Below are 15,237 nucleotides of genomic sequence, written 5' to 3' on the forward strand. Positions count from 1 at the left end.
TTACGTTTGTTTGTAGTGTAGTTCGTTTGAGATGATGTGGAACTTTTACGGCAAGGTTGCATTAACATTTTCAATGGCTGAACATTCTGACACCGTCTTATAGGAATGCTAGCTAACACCACACACTTTGAGCTTATTTGGATAATTTTATAGGAATAGAAAATAAAATGACGAATTAAATTTTATACAAGTTAAAACTAACAGCCAAATATCCTCATCTAACAATACAATATTTTTTGGTAAAATCTTTCAATAAAATGTCAGAATTCTTTGATTTCTTTTATATGCTTTCTTTACATTACAGCATATAAACTAGCATCTTCCTATTTCTGTACATGCACTATTGAATATTCTTTACTCATTTTATTTATTTTCAGTTCTTTTATGTATCCTTATTTAAGCACATGAAACCATAGACAAGTTTGAGGCCGCTTTTGATAACAACTCAAATTAGTTTCACGTGGCATGCATTTTAATCTTAAAGAAAACTAATTCATTGTACAGAAAAATAATTCAATGACTATTGGCTAGTGTTAATCACCTGCGACCTTATTGGTTAACTGGTTGTTTAGTAAAATTGCCAAATATATTATTATTCGTCTATCCAAATATAAGAAATTGTTAAATTTTTCCAAAAATATCCTTAAGCTTTCAGTGTCATGTTTACCTCTCTCCATTGATAGGTTTTCGACGTATAATTACAATTTTATATTTTAACTTTAAGTGGATAGTTATAACCTAAAAAGTTATCACCAAAATGGTAAATTGATTGCATTTTATGAACTATTGTTAAACCCTTGAGCATCCCTAAAAATTTGAGATATCTCCATAACATGAAACAATAAAGAATACACAACTATTCACCAGATGAAGATTTCAAATCCATTGTTACACGAACAACCATATTATTAAACCATACATTGAATGGTCATTTAAACATACATGTATTCACCACCTCGAATTGCATTTTCAGCACCTTTCCTCTCTTCTTCAGCTTCCTTTTCACGCTCCTTCCAGCTCTCATAGGCATGATCATCAGTTTGCAGCTCATGCCGACAGATGGGACAAGAATTGTGCTCATCCTGCCACATAAAGGATAAAATTGAACACACCTTATATCTAATCATGTCATTTCTTAAAAGAATTCCATAGAATAAAATGCATGAAGTTGATATCAAAAGAAGAACATAAAATTTCCAATAGATCTGTGGAGTTAGGGACAATACCAGCCATGGCTTTAGACATGGTGGGTGGAATGTGTGCTTGCATGGCAACTCTTGCATTTTGTCATTTAAAACCAAGTTCTCCCTGCAAATAGCACACTCTGCATCTTTCCCCAAATTAGCCAGGATTTCCTCTGTGAGAGTAATGACCGGAAGATTTGCCACAACCTCTTTACTGGCAGGAGGTGCTTTTGGGGCTACAGGACCTCCATCCACCATCTAACCAAAAAAAATAAAAATTAAAGCAAGTCTCCCTTGAGTGAACCGTGCAAAGTGTAACAATGGAATGGCTCTGCTCATAATAGACAAAATATATATCAATCAAAAAGCAAGTTCAAAAGAGCTACAATATGACCAACGAATTAACAAAATGAGTTGAATTGAGTAAGTTGTTTGTATCAAGTTACCCTTCAAATGATGCGTTAATATCAATAAGACAATAACAGATCCACTAAAGTGGCTGCAACAAGAGACAGTATGTATAAGGATTTAAAAAGAAGTTGACTTGATTCCTAGGCTGTCAGCATTGATTCCTTAACCTGTTGTGAAAAAGTATTCTATTGAACCAAATTCAAGTAGCTTGGTTTGTTAAATTTAACCTGAAGAAATTCTTGCTCAAAGTCAACTAGGTATACTCAAGTTCCAAGTAGAGCCTAGACAATTTGTCAATGATCTCAAATGAATCTACAATAGCGTGGTTTTCTTATGTAGTTATGCTCAGTTCAAACATTGACTAAGCCACATTATACCTCTCTCTTGGAAATTATCCAACTTCAGAAACTAGACCTAGAAATTCAAAGCCATTATGATATTTAAGAGTGTAAAATTGAAACTGTGATAAATGATGGAAATCAGAAGCACATGATTTTTTTTTAATAAAATACCAAGGGCACAACTTCTTCCAATCTATTTAGAAGATCTTGAAGCATATTTGCGGCATCCTCTTGAGTGGTTTCATTTGCTGCTGGAGCTTGAGAGGATTCAGCAGCAAAGAGTGTAGCAGCTGTTGTCAAGAGGTTTGACTGCACCAACCATTGAGGCTGTGGTGGCTCAGGATCAACCGTAAGGTGCCCCTCAAAAAGATATCCTGAAACATGGCAAAATGTGATAAACACAAGACAAAGGTCAATGATTTCAAAACCTCTGAAGGATATGCACAACACATAAACATGAAAAAACTAAAACTAAGAAGGAAAGGAAAGGAAAAAAAGCAATTATTCTGAAAATAAAATCACCTCTGTTTGCCTGATTATCTGAAGGTTGTAAAGCTTGTGATGGGTTATCTTCTAGATGCAAATGTTCCCTGGCCTGAGCAATGCAAGCCTTCAACTTCTCCTTCTCAGAAGGTTCAGAAACAAGCAAATGAGCCTGCTCAAAAAGGCCCAGTCCAGCATTCCAGAAACCTGGTGCTGTATACCTGGTCTTCAACACAGTAGCAACTCGGCATATAACCAAATAAAACTGCCACCACCAGCAACAACACAGTCAATTTCCTAGCTTTTAGCTTTTCAGCAAACAATAACTAACATTTTCTTTTACATCAAAGTTGAGAAAAAGGAAAGGTTGACCTATTCAAAGGTCACACCTGCCACAAGCCTACCAAGAAAGCACAGATACAATACATGACACAAATGCAATACCACACATACTAGAAATTTTTAAAATCACGAAGACACTACACAACTATAATACACCATATAAATTGATTTAAAATTAACAATATAAAAATTCTAAATCATAAGAGAGAAACCATGTTTTAAAAATGAGTACGAGTCAACTTCTAACAAGGTTTTAAATTGTGGGTTACAGTCTTGCTTGCAATTTTGTCACAAATTTTCTGCAAAATGATAGATTGTGAGTCACAATCTATCATATTGCAGACAATATCAGACAAATGCAATTGAGAAGGCCGCAACGCAATTGCAGACACCCTAAAAACCTTGCAGTCGCAGACTGTTTTTCAAAACCTTGACGTAGCTACAATCAAATACAACAATTTATCTAAATATTGTGATATTCCAATTTGTATTGGCATTCCAAAATAAAAAATAAAATGCAGCTAGAAGACTTCAAAGTGTTCATAAGTTCGTAAACATGACCTACAGAATTTTCAGTTGAATCAATGATTGCCACAATAACCATATGAGCTAAGTTCACCAAACAATCTATTTTATAAATTATTATTACATGCACAACCATATTTATCAATCCAAGCAAATCAAAAATCAATTCTTTGGAACCAAACTAAACGAAACAGAGGAAAAGGAACTAGGGTTTAGTTCCAAATTATAATGAGAAATTGGAATTGGAATATAAATAGAGAAAAGAAAGGGAAATAGCATACGGATTTGCGAAGCGCTGGGGAAGCTGATGGGTAAGTGCGTTGGAGAAGAGATTTTAGAGACGAAATAGAGGCTTCAAATTTTAGCTTCTTCCCCAATTGTTTCTGCAATTCCTCCAATTCCTGCTTCACCAAATCCTCCGATTCCATTCTCTTCTCTTCGTTTTATACACGAAAATTCAAATTTTGAATTCGAAATTATGTGATTTTTTCCTCTGATTCTGATCAAAACACGAAAATTCAAAAGCCCTTTGTAAGGTTCTTCTTCTTCTGCGTGTTTTGATGTATATGTATATATATTTTTTTTTATATCCTTCCATGGGAAATCGTTTTTCTTCTGCAAGGGGAAACCAGGAGGGGTGATCGCCTACGAAGGTGCCTACTGGAATCAGAGTTAATCTCCCAATTGTTTTCTTCCACGTCATTTGAAGCAAAGTTTATTAGTTTGTAATAATTCTTAAAGTATATACAGTTTAATTTTTATGTATCTTCATTATAAAAAAATTATATTATTAATTAATCAACATTTTAATTATAATTTTTAAATAATTATAAAAAAATATCATATATGTTAATTTGTAATTAAATTACATTATAATAACTATTTACATGGTATATTTTAATTAAATTATTTTTATATTTTAAAAGTGAATAATTAACAATCGAACTAACAATGTAAAACTCTCTTGAATCATGTTTTTTTGTCGAGACATTCACAACACAACCCAATTTATCGAAGCCTATTTTTATTTTTTAAATGAAAAGTATTTAAAATATTACAAAAGATGTGACAATTGGATTCTAAAAAAGACCCACTAACACTCAGAAAAAGGAATAGAGAAAAAATAGTCTAATGAACGAAGCAAAAATTACTTTTGCGCATACTTGTTACACAGGGCAAAACTCCATATATAAGTGAAAAGCCAAGAGGTTTTGCATCATTTCATTTTTTTTCTCCTTTTTTTTTTTTGTAATACATAGAAATAAAAATGTGCATTGACATTTGTTGATGAATATAAGATACACAATTCTCTCACTCTATTTTTCTTTAATTTTATCAAGCTTGCGTTTCAGCAATCAAAGTTTTGTGTTTAACATTAGTTTTTCTTACCATTATTCAATTCATCTTTTTTATTTGTAACATGACCTGGGTCAACAGGTGTAATGTGACACTATTTATTTGTGGACATAGAAGCAATAAATAGGATATTAGGAAGGCTAGCTTTGGTTGTAAATTTTTTTTCTCTCTTTTATTCTTTTTTTATACTTGTTCTATTTGGTGCTTTGATATGTGCATGACATGTTGCTTATTCAGGATCTCAATGTTTAGGTGTTTTGCTTTGGTTTTTAGTTTGCTTATTTATGAAATATTAAAGAAAGGATCAAAATTGTACATTGTTTCATTTGGATTTTTGTGTATGTGTAATACCTTAGGTAAGGTTAGCATCTAGGATGCAACCATATTATGTTTCGTTAGTTCATTGCCAAATAAAAGAGATTATGATTTTGTGTCTTTTGATTAATTCATATTATTTATAATATTTGTGATATCAAATAAAAATAATTATTTTAACTCATGCAATGGTTTGTGGTATTAATTGAGAAACAATTTTACCGTTAATGTTACTTAAATTATGAAAGTTCATAAAATAGTTATTTGTTATCTAAACTTTTGCGCATAGAGTTATTTTCTTTTTATAATTTATTTTTTTGAAAAAATAAATTTCATTTGAATATGCAACAATTGATGACATTAATTGAATAACAATTTCATCTTTAATGTTGGTCTGAGAGTTTAATGACTAGTCATTTGCTAGATTAAATCCTTATGCAAACATTTTCTTAAAGAAATTCTTTTGAATAAGAAATACAAAAAAATAATAATAATTAAATATTAAAAATATATATTTCTTTTATTGGGGTAAAATAAATATTTATAAAGTTACGTGATGTTGCACAATTATTTATAGGTACCATCTTAATAGACATTGTAGGATGCTAATACCTTTCTTACACGTAATCGACTCTCAAATCTATCTTTGATTTGAAAAACCATTTTTGAAAGATTTTTCAATATTTTTCTCTTAGATAAAATATTGGTGGCGACTCCATTGTTAAATATGTTTGTGTCGTTTCCATCGTGACACCGATTGTAACTTGGGTGAATGATCCTATGCATGATTTCAACATCACTAGAAGGTTACTTTGTACATCTCTAACAAAAACTAATAGGTAAAAACATTTGCCTATAAAAAAAGGGAAATCTATGTTGTGTGAGCATAATACTCTAAAAATCTTCCATGGATCAATTAAGAGTTCTTCAAAGATTCTATCCACACATAGACACCAAAGAAACATAAGGGACTAGAGATCAAAAATCAACACAAATAGTATTCAATAAATAAGAGTATAGTTCTCTCAAAAACTCGCATAATACTTACTAATTTCTACCAATTAAGCTTAATGAATGAAACAATAGAAAAAATAAACATGACATTATAATAGCAATAAAGAAATAAAATAAAGCTATAAATTTTCACAAACATTTTTCAGTTTTAAATAAGAATAAATTATTATGAGGAGTTCTTATTATTCATTTCTATCTTATAGGGACCAATGACCACGTCTAACACCTTCAAGAATGAAAGTGATGATTTACTCATTTATAAAATCAATCTAATTGATTCTTTAAATTATAAAAAATGATAAAACTATCTATGAAATTATTAATCACTAATTAATTTAGTTTGTCTATTATTAGTTGGTATCATCTAAAGTCATTAAAAATATTTAATTGACACATTAAGTGCATTAGTTGTAGTTAGATTAGACATACATACGTGTTTGTCATATCATAAGATGAAAATGATTGAAATATTGGTAGAATAATATATTTTCTCCTTAAATGTCACCACAGTAATCCTTAAAATCAAATTGTGTGAATCATGCATAATTAAATGATGTTAAAATGGTTGAGACCCCTTTTTTTAAATGTGCATATTTCACACCTTTATTTTAGGAGTCACTGGTGGTTTCTTTTTTAGGTAGATTTGAAAACTAATGGGAGGAGAAAAAATAAAGACATATGAAATGGATAAAAAAAATCAATTATTATTTTATTAATATTTCGTTTTCATCGTTGTAACGTTACAACCACATATGTGTGCCACTGAACATTTAATATACCAATTCAGTCTTTTTAACGATGTTAGATTACACAAGCTAATAACAAAGGAGCTAGATTGATTTATGATTTATGATTTACAATTTCAAAGTTATTTTTTTATATAAAAAAAAAATTCAACGACTAATTAAACTAATCATTGCAATTATTTTTTTGAGAGAATCATTACAAAATATTAAGAACTAAAATGATTGGTAATTTATCCATTTTATAATTTTATTAATTTTAAGGATTAGTTTAACTAATCATTACAGTTTCAACAACTAAATTAATGATTCACTAAAAAACATTGTGAAACATTTATGTGAATATGTTGGAAATTGTTAATTAACTATTGTGCAACAGGGATAAGAGGTAGTGTTGGATATTTTAGTGTAATTGATCTCTTTATTATGTTAAAATAAGAGTACACACTTGTTTTAATGTAATAACGAGATGTTCGGTTTAGGCAAATTTTGGAAGTTACATGGAAGTTACTAAAACTTCCATCAACGGTTGGAAGTTACATGGAAGTTACTAAAACTTCCATCAACGACAGTTTTTAAAAGGAAAAAAACTTCCATCAACTGCCAAAAATCACATGTTCTTTGATCATAAATAATCATTCTGGTTCAGAAAGCATAACGTGTAACAAAACATGCAAGACCAAAACAAAACTCTTGAATTATAATTTTCTGATTTTATCCGATTGAACAATTTTGGTTGAACCCCGAAATTTGATTCAATCTGAAAGTGTTATACACGACTTCAGATTTATCCAGTATCATCTCGATTTTTCAATTTAACCAACAAAAGATTGAATCAAATTTTTCGAGATGACGAACGATAGTTCGAAGATGACAAGCAAGTTTGCGAAGTTGGACAAGTTTGAAGGGCAGAATTTCAAACGATGGCAGAAAAAGATGCACTTTCTCTTGACAACATTGAATGTGGTGTATGTGCTGAGTACACTGATGCCGGTGTATATGGAAGACGAAACTCTGGATCGAACAAGGAAGCATTCGAAATGGGAGAACGACGAGTCGTGGACACATTCTGAACGGTATGTCTGACTCTCTCTTTGATATTTATCAAAATGTTGAGTCTGCTAAGGAATTATGGGACTCTCTTGAATCCAAGTATATGGCATAAGATGCCTCAAGTAACAAATTCTTAGTTAGTAATTTCTTTAATTACAAAATGATTGATTCGAGGCCTGTTATGGAACAATATAATGAACTGCTGCGGATTTTGGGTCAGTTTACTCAACATGATTTGAAAATGGATGAATCCATTGCGGTTTCATCTATAATTGATAAACTTCCTTCTTCTTGGAAAGACTTCAAGCATACCTTGAAACATAAGAAGGAAGAGTTGACTCTGGTTCAACTCGGTAGTCATTTCATGATTGAGAGTTGCTGAGGGCTCAGGAAATTGACAAAGTCAATGATAAAAACGTAGCAGGTTCCTCTTTCGTTAATATGGTAGAGGAAAGTGGAACAGTTAAGCAAAATTACAATGCTAAAGGTAACAAACGAAAATTTCAAGGGAATAAGATCAAAGGTCCAAACAAACAGACAAAATTGTCATGTTGGAAGTGTGGGAAACCTGGTCATTTAAAGAGGGATTGCCGTGTGTTCAAAGGAAAGAACAAGGCTGGTCCAAGTGGGTCTAATGATCCTGAAAAGCAACATGGTCAGATTGTAGTGAATAATTTTAATTCGAATACGAATTCAAATTATGTATCACTAATATCTGATGTATACTATGTGCAGGATGATGACGTTGCTTGGTGGTTTGATTCGGGAGCAACAAGCCATGTGTGCAAAGATCGTCATTGGTTCAAGGAATTTAGACCAATCGATGATGACTCTATTGTGAAGATGGACAATGTTGCAACTGAACCAATCCTAGGATTAGGTTGTGTGAATTTAGTTTTTACTTCCGGAAAAAGTTTGTATTTGGATAATGTCTTATTTGTACCTGGTATTCGTAAGAATTTATTGTCTGGTATGGTTTTAAATAATTGTGGTTTCAAGCAAGTACTTGAAAGTGAAAAGTACATCTTGTCAAGACATGGTTCATTTGTTGGATTTGGTTATCGTTGTAATGGAATGTTTAAATTAAACATTGATGTTCCTTTTGTTCATGAATCTGTTTGTATGGCCTCGTGTAGTTCTATAACTAATATGACAAAATCAGAAATTTGGCATGCTAGATTAGGACATGTTCATTACAAAAGATTAAAAGATATGTCAAAAACAAGTATGATTCCTCCTTTTGATATGAACATTGAAAAATGCAAAACTTGCATGTTGACCAAGATCACTAGGAAACCTTTTAAGGATGTTAAAAGTGAGACTAAAGTCTTAGACCTTATTCATAGTGATTTGTGTGATTTGCATGCTACTCCATCATTACGTCATAAAAAATACCTTGTTACTTTTATTGATGATGCATCAAGGTATTGTTATGTATATTTATTAAATACAAAAGATGAAGCTCTTGATAAATTTAAAATTTATAAGAAAGAGGTAGAACTTCATCAAAATGGGCTAATCAAAACTCTTCGTACGAATAGGGGAGGTGAGTATTATGATCCGGTTTATTTTCAATCTATTGGAATAATACATCAAACTACAACTCCCTATACACCACAACAGAATGGTGTAGCCGAAAAGAAGAATAGAACCTTGAAAGAAATGGTGAATTCCATGTTATCCTATTCGGGTTTAAGTGAAGGATTTTGGGGTGAGGCTATGTTGACAGCCTGTTACTTGTTGAACCGAATTCCTAACAAAAGGAATAAGGTTACCCCATATGAACTTTGGCTAAGGCATATAGTCAAGTGTATAATGGAAAGTCTAGACACTTGGGTGTTAGACACAACATGGTTTGGGAGTTAATCATGCATGGTGTGATATCAGTGGAGTTTGTGAGAACTCAGCATAATTTGGTCGATCATTTAACCAAAGGGTTAAGTAGAGATCTCGTGAAAAGGTCGGCTTTGGGATTAGGATTAAAGTCCATATGAAATCTCTTATGTTAAGATACTCAATTCCCATCTAATATGACATTAGGTGCTGAATTCAATGTGGAAAGCTTAACATGTAGAGATTGGAATACATTATCGAAAGTATCCCAAAAGGAATGTGTTCGGTTCTGTAAGTTAAGGAGGTTGAAGTATAACTTCTCAATGGTTCTTTTGAAAAATTGCATTTGCAGGTGCAAGAAAGAAAAAGACTACCTATATAAGCATGAAGTTTAGCCGCTTCAAGAAGCTGGGACTTGGCTTTGATATGCTTATGAAGGATAGGGACACAGGCTAGTAAACTAGTGTTGAGCAAGAGTAATGTTATAAACTATTGTGCAGATTATCTTAATGTATTCATTATGAATAGAAAGGGTTCAATCCTTAGTGAAACCCTGATATTCGAATATTTGAAACGTGTAATTTTCTAAGATGAAATTCAATCATCACGATATTTCATCTATGCAGTAGTTTGTTGTATGTTATGACTTTGGTGATTTGATCGGTAATTACACTAAAATGGGGGAGGTTTGTTGGACATTTTAGTGTAATTGATCTCTTTATTATGTTAAAATAAGAGTGCACGCTTGTTTTAATGTAATAACGAGATGTTCGGTTTAGGCAAATTTTGGAAGTTACATGGAAATTACTAAAACTTCCATCAACGGTTGGAAGTTACATGGAAGTTACTAAAACTTTCATCAACGACAGTTTTTTAAAGGAAAAAAACTTCCATCAACTGCCAAAAACCACCTATTCTTTGATCATAAATAATCATTCTGGTTCAGAAAGCATAACGTGTGACAAAACATGCAAGACCAAAACAAAGCTCTTGAATTATAATCTTCTGATTTTATCCGATTGAACAATTTTGGTTGAACCCCGAAATTTGATTCAATCTGAAAGTGTTATACACGACTTCAGATTTATCCAATATCATCTCGATTTTTCAATTTAACCAACAGGTAGCATACATGAGATGCTATTGTGCAACGTGTAAGATGTTATAGCATGGAGAGAGACATAGGTGGAGGCACAACGTAAGGTAGATTCTTCAAAAAAAAGAAAAGTGTGGCGTTTAATGCATCAACATAGCAAAATGAATTTACATTAACTTTATTTCAACATTATCAGATGTAGTTACATTTTTCATTTCAATCGTCAAAAACTTAAAAGAGTGCAGCAGATAGTGAGATGACACTAAAAAGCACCCTTTATAAAGGATAGCAACAGCAATACCAATATTCTGAAGTAGCACATGAAAATTGAAAGGAAGAGTATCTGAATTCCGAAATATCCATAGGCATTTCTCTACCTTGAAATGTATCATTAACACACTTGTTTTTTATTATCAAATAAAAAACTTAAATACAATTTTATTCATGTAATTTGACATTTTTTATTTTTGTCCCTATAATTTTTATTTTATTTTAATATTTACAAAATGTATTTAATTTATTTTTTTATCTCAAAGTGTTTTAAATAGTACTTTAAACAGGAAAAAAAATATTTTGAACACTGAAAAAAAATACTATCTAAAACATTTTAAGGAAAAAAACAAAATAATCATAATTTGTAAGTACTAAGATAATTTTTTTACAGGAATGAAAATGAAAAAAATGTTAAATTATAGGAATCAAAAATATATTTAAGCCTAAATAAAATTTATCAAAAACTATAAAATCACAAGTTTTACTTGCTAAATAAAATCCAAGATAAAGTAACATTTATTTTTGCTTTCTAAACAAAATCTCTTGGTTGTAGAAGGTAGTACATAGGTTGTTCTAAATCCTCTTACCTGTCTTTGATTCCTAATTCCTATGAATAAAAAAACAAGATCTCTTGCACACAAGTGACATTTCTGCTTGAACTAATTAGATGCTTCACGGTTTCATTGACAGTGTTTCCGTGTCAAAGGGGACTATTTTATTACCATTATGCTTAAATGAAGAACTAAATTCTAGTCAACTTTCTTCCGAAGACCAAATTGATATCACCTATATCTTTGAGATCTAAAATAGATGCTAACATAAAATAATAATAATAATAATAATAATAATAATTGAGACCAAACCATGACATAGGATAAAGAATAATCAACACAGGCATTCGATTGGAAATTCACTGAAAACAGTGTACATCTAACAATCAATGGAGAGAATTACAATATCTCAGTTAGCAATCGCATATCAATCATTTGGTTAGAGCTTCCATCTCTATTTTCATACCAATCAGCCCTAGTAGCTATTTTGGATGACAAATTCAAGTACAAGTGGGAAGAAAATTAATCTAACAGAACACAGAAAAAGGATGAAAACCAAGATCAATATACCAGACTGGGGTACTTTAGTGTCATACAGAAGCCTCTATTCTTGGCTCAAATGAAAAGGCAGACATGAATTCCATGACTTCTCCATTCAAGCAACATTTCGGCAACTCGGTCCATTTGTTGGTCACCAAATCACACAGAACATAAGTACATAGCTCAGGGGAGTTCAAGCATATGAATATCCGACCGCTGGCTCCAACGCAGTTAATATCTGCCTTCTTTCCATACCACTCTTGAGACATTGCTGCAGGCATTGCAGCAATCTGTTGCCAGCATCGATTGGCCTCGTCGTATTTCCACACCCTAAGACTTGTGCTTTCCAAGAATTCTGATAACAAAACAACCACCATCTCACCACCACACTCCACGATATCAATGGAGTACTCACTGAAAACAGGCAGCAACCTAGGGTACTCAAGGAAGCACCTTGATGTCAAATTGCAAGCTACTACCGTCCCCGAAGAACTGAGAAAATACACTATCTCCTGACCGTCTTTGTTAGTAATAACCGACGAATACTGCTTAGACGGGCTTCTCTGCATGCTACTCACCACCACAGTTCCAGCCTTGCTAAGGAAGTACACAACATTGTCATCATCGGTTGAATCACAATCCATGGAATTGTCATCAACATTCCTCCTCAGCGCAGCCTCATCTTCCCAACAGCTAGAACCAGAGTTGTAGACTTTAAACAAAAGGTTAGGGAGTTCACCGAAGACTAACACAATCTTATAGGACATTTGATCATTGAAAGTTGTACTCATCACAACCGCATTGAGAGACTGGTTTTCCAGGGCAAAATGCAATGGAGGGAGTTCGCTACAGGATCCGGTAACGGGATTGCACACAACAAAGTTTCCCAACAGTTTGCGGTAGCAAACCAGACCACCAGAGGCTGCAACAGGCATGCAGCTGATGTTAGAGTCTTCGAGCGGAAGGTGCAGGTGATTGAGTCTTTTCCAACTGTTTTCAGCAGTGTCGAAGACAATAGATTGGTTGAGGTTTGGAGCAACCATCAAAAACCAAGGGTCACGTGAAGGAACGTGTGAGCAGGCAAGCTTGAAACTCACAGAAGCAGCAGCTGATTTCCACCTCTTGCACACCGAAGTGAGGCGAAAAAATGAGGAAGTTGGTAGCCATGAAAGTACCCTCTCCAAGAGATCTTCATTAAGGTCATCCAGAGAAAATCTGTTGAAGAGTAAATTGTCTCCACTCTCTGGAGACTTTCTTTTCAAACTATGTTCCATTGATCAGAAACTTGGAACAAACTACTGCAGAAAGAAACAAAGGGACTTTGATGTTAACACAAGAAATCAATTTTGCCACTTTCAAAGTCTACACACTCTACCATCATAAAAAAACCAAATTGATGTGAATAAAGACTTCCAAATTAAATGGGTGACCCTGAACTAATAAGTAATAACCCAAAAGGGTATTTATCCGCACCCAAAAAGATTAAAACTTCCCCTTTCTTTCCCCAACCCCATCAAGATTTACAACCAAAATTGCAAGGCTCATTCTTGAATTTTGATAACCAATTAAAGTTGCTTTACAAAAAAACCCTTGTAGCTTCACAAGCTACCCTTTAAGAGAAAACATGAAACTTGAGACTTCAAAATGCAAAGCAATTTCCTTTCCTTTTTTTCTCTCTCCCTTACTACCCCTTTTAGTAGAAACCCTCGCACCAGGACCAAATGAAACAAAAGGGATAACAATAAACTCATGGTAACCAGAAAACACCACAACAATCACAACACAGGAACAAAACCAATCAAAGGTTAGAAAAATACCTGAAAATAGAAACTGAAGCAGTTGCTGCTGCTATGTTGAGAGTGGATAGGAAAAGAAAACCAACAAACACACGGACACAGTGGTGAGTGAGTGTGTGTTGTTGGAGAACACAGAATATTGTGCGTTTAAAAAGGACTTTGGAGCAGGAAATCAGAAGAAAGTGGAAGAAAAAGGGTAAAAGGGAAAGCAAGCGAAGGAGCCTAACAAGTAGGAAGCGAGGTAGGAAGCTTCCTGGGGAAAACTCTCTTTTGTGTTGGATTGGATATTGGATGGTTGACACTTGAGAGAACACACTATAACATGTGATGTGATGACAAGGCAAACACCACATACACACCCGTGTGTGGCTTACTCTTAAAAACATAAAATTCGATGCAAACTATGATGTGTGCATATCTATGCCGTTAGATTAGAATTTAGATTCTAACAAGTACTTGGTTGGTTCAAACAGTACTGATAACTGAAGTCAGTGTCTCTGCAAGTACTTGTGGTTCGTTCTAGCAGTATTGATTACTGGTCAATCTCCGTAAATAGGATGTCAAGAGTCTTATGTATAAAAAAAATTGTAATTAGAATAACAAACTCAATTCAAGATAATCAATCAATCTGGATTTTTAATAAAGATTTAAAATTATGAATATTTTATATTAATATGATAGTTAAAAAATGATCTTATTAATCAATATCATTAGGATATTAATTAGGAAAATAAATAAAAACATGAAAATTATAAAAAATATATATATAATTTTAAGTATTTTTTATTTAAATTTTTTAATCAATGTTACAAGAGCAGTTAAAAAAAATAGAACTTAGGTAACAAACTAACAATAACATACTCGTTGACTTTGCCTAACGGCCTTAGCTACTAGTACCAATTAGATATCTATGCTTTGGATTCGAGTTGAAAAAATGAAAAAGAGTAGACTCAGTACGCAAAAAAAAAAAAAAACTATTGTGGGGGGATATTATTTAATCATTTTACCTTGCATAAACGAAAGAGAAAGAAAGGACCACTACTGAGTTTTTTTGTTTGAAAGTGGATCAACATTTAACAATGTCAATTGTCAAAGGGAAGTGTTAGGCTTTTTGTCTGGGACTCGTGTGTGGTTTTCGGCTGACCTTCCTTCCTAGAGCAAAAGCAAGAAGCAACCCTCTATTCTTGCTCCTTTTTGGCTCCTCGTTGAGGAATCTTTTGTCTTCTTTTGCTTTGCTATGTTTGTGTTTCCACAAGTCAATGCTCAAGCCCCATCCACAAGACAAGTATTTTTTTTTTATATATATTAGAACAAACAAACAAACAAAAGAGGATTAGATTAGTGAAGGGCAAATGTTGAAAAGCAAAAGCCGTTAATTTGT

At 32.8% G+C, this 15,237-nt stretch overlaps 2 protein-coding genes across 3 annotated transcripts; both read right to left on the bottom strand.

Annotated features, from left to right (window-relative positions):
* Positions 1-801: 801 nt before the first annotated feature.
* On the bottom strand, positions 802-3,855 carry LOC114392766 (E3 ubiquitin-protein ligase AIP2-like). The gene is made up of 5 exons (XM_028353989.1): positions 3,568-3,855; positions 2,459-2,684; positions 2,108-2,310; positions 1,227-1,442; positions 802-1,082 (listed from the first exon to the last, which is right to left on the bottom strand). Exons 1-5 carry the CDS (start codon positions 3,712-3,714, stop codon positions 933-935), a joined length of 942 nt encoding a protein of 313 aa, XP_028209790.1. The 5' UTR covers positions 3,715-3,855; the 3' UTR covers positions 802-932.
* Positions 3,856-11,839: 7,984 nt separating this feature from the next.
* On the bottom strand, positions 11,840-14,207 carry LOC114392130 (F-box only protein 13-like). 2 transcript variants are annotated; one of them, XM_028353167.1, is made up of 2 exons: positions 13,878-14,207; positions 11,840-13,355 (listed from the first exon to the last, which is right to left on the bottom strand). In XM_028353167.1, exon 2 carries the CDS (start codon positions 13,332-13,334, stop codon positions 12,111-12,113), a length of 1,224 nt encoding a protein of 407 aa, XP_028208968.1. In that variant the 5' UTR covers positions 13,335-13,355; positions 13,878-14,207; the 3' UTR covers positions 11,840-12,110. The 2 variants fall into 2 exon arrangements, with proteins under 2 accessions (XP_028208968.1, XP_028208967.1); XM_028353166.1 differs by having other exon boundaries at positions 11,840-13,358.
* Between the last annotated feature and the right edge of the window lie 1,030 nt (positions 14,208-15,237).

Source organism: Glycine soja, chromosome 17 (genome assembly GCF_004193775.1).
Source record: "Glycine soja cultivar W05 chromosome 17, ASM419377v2, whole genome shotgun sequence".
NCBI lineage: Eukaryota > Viridiplantae > Streptophyta > Magnoliopsida > Fabales > Fabaceae > Glycine > Glycine soja.